General features: G+C 34.6%; 1 protein-coding gene across 3 annotated transcripts in view; it reads right to left on the reverse strand.

Moving 5' to 3' along the window:
* Nucleotides 1-4,378, reverse strand: part of LOC107091307 (nuclear receptor coactivator 7-like) — a 38,387-nt gene that overhangs the window by 14,523 nt on the left and 19,486 nt on the right. For 2 of the 3 annotated variants that reach the window (XM_015385151.1, XM_015385149.1), the window contains exons 5-6: nt 1,484-1,624; nt 940-1,104 (exon numbers count right to left, since the gene is read on the reverse strand). In XM_015385151.1, coding sequence (XP_015240637.1) covers nt 940-1,104; nt 1,484-1,624 — 306 coding nt within the window. The remainder of the gene's footprint in view (nt 1-939; nt 1,105-1,483; nt 1,625-4,378) is intronic. The other variant, XM_015385150.1, reaches the window with a different exon arrangement.

Genomic DNA, 4,378 nt, shown 5'->3' on the forward strand with positions numbered 1-4,378 from the left:
CCCATACTATGCTGAAATAAAATAAAAAAAATCAGTTAACTTTTTTTTTTCAGTGGCTCTAATCCTCTTCCATAGAGACGACTTAATTAATTGTGAGATACATATATTATGATAAAAAGAAGTCAGAATTTTTGACTTTGTAAACAGCAGGAAGTGCAATAAACAAGGCCTGACATGGACCCATATTTACCTTAACCATTACTAACAATAGGAAGGACGCTAATGGAGGCTAAGAAACATCTCTAAATTAACCTGCTTCACATTTTTCAGTTGCATTATGTTGGAAAAGGCTAAAAATAATCGAGGTATCACGAAATGTGGGGAATGTTATTAGCCAGATATGAAGGGAAGGAAATCTGTTTATTTTTAATGGCTGTTTTTCTTTTCTGCTCCACAGTTAGAATAAGGGAACCAGTTAAAGTGACAGCAGTCATATTATCTAACCTTCCCTCCTGGCAGGCATCCCAGCCTGTAAACACATCTTATGGCAACCAAATAGTGCTTTAGATGTCATGTGGGGGATTTATGCACGCTCACACAGTGAAGCACTTCTTCCCAGATCCTCTAACCGTCTCTTTAGAGCAGTTTGCATGTTTCCCTAAATGTTTATCTCAGATATCTAAAATGTAAAAGCATTACAGTATTAGGTAAAATTATTTTCTTTTTCAAATCACAAAGTAAATGATAAGTGACCATTTAAAGGTCAAGGATAAAGATCTATAATATTCAAACAGGTGCATCTGTTGCTATAAACAAACGTAGATATGCAGAAATCCACTCATGCTGCATTTGATCAAAAACACAACAGTGCTTTTTTATCTCCTTTTAAGTTCTAGAAAAAATGTGGTGAAGGGTTAACACTTTGCAACAAACTTCAAACTTGTGAACTAAATATACTTCCCAGGAAATTGCAGAAAACGCAGCATTTGTTCCACTTACCAGTAGTTTGTCATATTCTGCCTCCGGTGAGGGGGACTGAGGCTGAGCAGGGGCAGAATCCAAACAGCAACGATCTGCATCTACCTCCTTCCTTTCGTTGGAGTCCAGTTCTGGTCGGGAGGATTTTCCGCTGACAGAAGCGTCCTTTCTCTTTGAGACCAGCTGCTTCAGAAAAGCAGCCATGATAATATTAGCTCTGACATTGACATGGACGGTGCAGACAGGAGGGATCACTTCCTCTTTCTACATTTCCCCTCCTCTCTGTGTTTGTAGTCACATCTGAGCCTCAGGATGAGGGCTGTAAATGTAAAGCTGGACAAATGCGTGACATTCAAATAGTAGCTCACATTTTATGTTTAGTGTGAAGCAGCTGGTTATTAGTTTGCTTTGAACGAGGAAAGGATACAGAAAAATAATATAACAGAGCAACTTCCTGCTGAATATCTCAGTCATAAAACAGAAGAGGACGAGTTTGCATTACAAATTAACCGAAACCGACGAGTCACATATCTGCAACCTTCACATGTTTATAGACGGCTCATACCTCTTTCACTATGGGGGTATCAGAGCTGGGTCGTGTTGAATTATGGGAGAAAGATTGGCCCGTTTTGCTCTTTTCCCCCAGGGGTCCATCCTTACAGCTGAACTGTGATGAAACGCTGAACACCGTGTCACCGGGGAGACCCTGCATGGAAAAGAACAGGAACAGCAAAAGGTTTGTGGTCTCCATTAATATCTGGATGTTTCAGTCCGTCACAAAAACACCGCGCCTCGAATGTTAATGCCTTTAATAATAATGTTTATTTTAGGATAAGTCATGTGAGAGTCATTACATACCACATTGTACTTTTACAATAAATCATGCACTTTATCAGCACTGTTTACGGAAGAGGATTAGGGACACTGAAAAAAAAAAAATTACCTGATTTTTAAATTTTATTTCAGTTTAATGACTTTTTTCTCAGAATTCTGACTTTAATCTCAGAATTTTGACTTTTTTTATTGTCAGAATTCAGTCAGAATTTTGACATTAATGTCAAAATAAAATTCTGACTGAATTCTGACAATAAAAAAGGTCAGAATTCTGAGATTAAAGTCAGAATTCTGACTTTTTTCTCAGAATTCTGTGTTTTTTTTTCTGAATTCTGACTTTAATCTCAGAATTCTGACTTTTTTTATTCTCATAATTCTGATATTTTTCCCATACTAAACTGAAATAAAATTAAAAATCAGTTAACTTTTTATTTTATTTTTTACACTGGCCTTAATCCTCTTCCGTACTGTTTATTAAAACTAGCGAATTAAAAATAACTATAATTATAAAAACTATAATATTTTATTATAAAAAACTATAATGAAAAAAAAAAAATTTTGTTAACTTAAATAAAAATTAAAACTAAACCTTGTAAAAGATGAAAACAAACCGAAACTCTAATAAGAGTTCACAAAACTTATTAAAACTAAATGAATTTTTTCATATATAAAAAAACATATATATATATATATATATATATATATATAAATAAAAAAATTAAAAATAAAATAACTGAATTTTGAGAGAATGTTTCCTTTTTTTTTTATCATAATGCATTAATATGAGGTCTAGATTTTCTTTATTTTGTTGTTTTCCCTGTTATTCTCTGTACCACATGACGCCAGCAGATGGCAGTCAGTTCATCTGTGCTGCTGAGGCGGTCTGTCACTCCTTATCTGGGATTTTAATTATTTTATTTCTTATTTTTTTGTCTTGTCACCATTATATAAGTAGTATTGCATATAAGACCAAAACGATAACAGAAAATAATAACAACTAAAATGACACTGGGCATTTCCAAAACAAAAAAAGTAAACTAAACTATCTAACAAATGGTAAAAACAAAGAAAAACTAAAATAGAGCTTAAAATCAGAAGTCAGAACTAAATAGAAAATAAAAAACAATGAAAATTTCAACTTTCAATTCTAAAAAGCAGAGCGGTCCATGGTAACTCTGGAGGAGCAGCAGAGGTTTACAGGTCAGGTGGGAGAATCTGTTAACAGGGCAAACATTTGTTATCCACTTCACAAATCTGGTCTTTATGGAACCGTGCTGAGAAGAAAGCCATAAAAGCGCCAGTTGATATTATGTCAATAGCAATTCAGATTACACAGCAAACATGGAGGAAAGCTGCCATGGTGAGAGGAGAAGGTCATTTAAATCAGAATTTAAAGGACTTACATAAAGTGTCTACACTCTTTCACACCATTGGGCGAATTTAAATCTAAAATAAAAACTGAAACTAACCCTATTAGAGGCTGCATAGGACTGGAGATTGGGGTAAAGGTTCACCATGATGTACATGTGTTAGAATGGCCGAGTCAAAGTTCAATCCAAATTCAACCACATGCAGCTACATGCAGTAATTTTGCAAAGACTTATAGATTAAAACCTTTATCCCTGAAAAATATAACGGGTAGATCTGTGAACCAATAGACCATCAGCTGTACCGACATATGGGAAGATAAATAGAAGCGCACATCAATTTAATTGTAAAAATTTTATTAAATCAATGCTTTACTTCCAAATTATGTACTATTGTCTGTGAATCTGTCAATTCTCTGAAAGTTGCTGTTTTTGCTCAACATGTTGGTTCTGTTTAACTTATTTGAAAACATATTTAAAAAAAAAATACACGTGTTTTCTGGAAAGATTAAAATAGTTCTGTATGCATGGAAAATTACCGTCCTGCTTACATGGGTGTGTCATATGTGATCTGACACAACTGCATTCATTGAATAGCCACGTTTAACATTGTTTGGCCTGTGTTTCAATAGGAAGACATCACTAATACGACATTAATAAGCAGCGCAAAAAGCTTGCAAACTATTCTCCAAAACCATTTCACTGTTTCATCCATTACAGCATGTAATGGATGTTTATAGGCACAACAGTAAAGCTGCATTGAAAAAGGGCAACAAAAATAATTATTATGGTAAAGATTGACACAACAAAAAGCAGTCTCTAATAACATTAATCCTATTTTTTAACATGTATGAAGATTCAAATTACACCAGACCAAACAGCATTATTTTTCAATTGCTATATATAAGACTAGTCCATTTAAAAAGGAAAGTGATGGGTACCTTGGAGTTAAAGTCTGAAAATGCGCTCCTTCGACTGTATTTACTGCAGAGGTTCTTAAACAGGCTCTGTTTCCCCATGGTGTCAGAGAGCAACCAGACGTGACTCTGAACCTTGGACACCACCTGTGCCACCCTAACACGTCCCATAAAACTCAAGACACATTCCAAAAGCAAAAGTCCCTTTCCTAGCAACCAAATAAAGGTGTTACATAAATGGAGCAATCATTTCCTAGTTATCAGTTTGCTAATCTGTTTCCTACGGAAGAGGATTAGGGCCACTGAAAAAAAACAAAGTTAACTGATTTTTAAATTTTATTT

The sequence above is a fragment of the Cyprinodon variegatus genome, unplaced genomic scaffold, assembly GCF_000732505.1.
Source record: "Cyprinodon variegatus isolate N-32 unplaced genomic scaffold, C_variegatus-1.0 Scaffold332, whole genome shotgun sequence".
In the NCBI taxonomy this organism is placed as follows: Eukaryota; Metazoa; Chordata; class Actinopteri; order Cyprinodontiformes; family Cyprinodontidae; genus Cyprinodon; species Cyprinodon variegatus.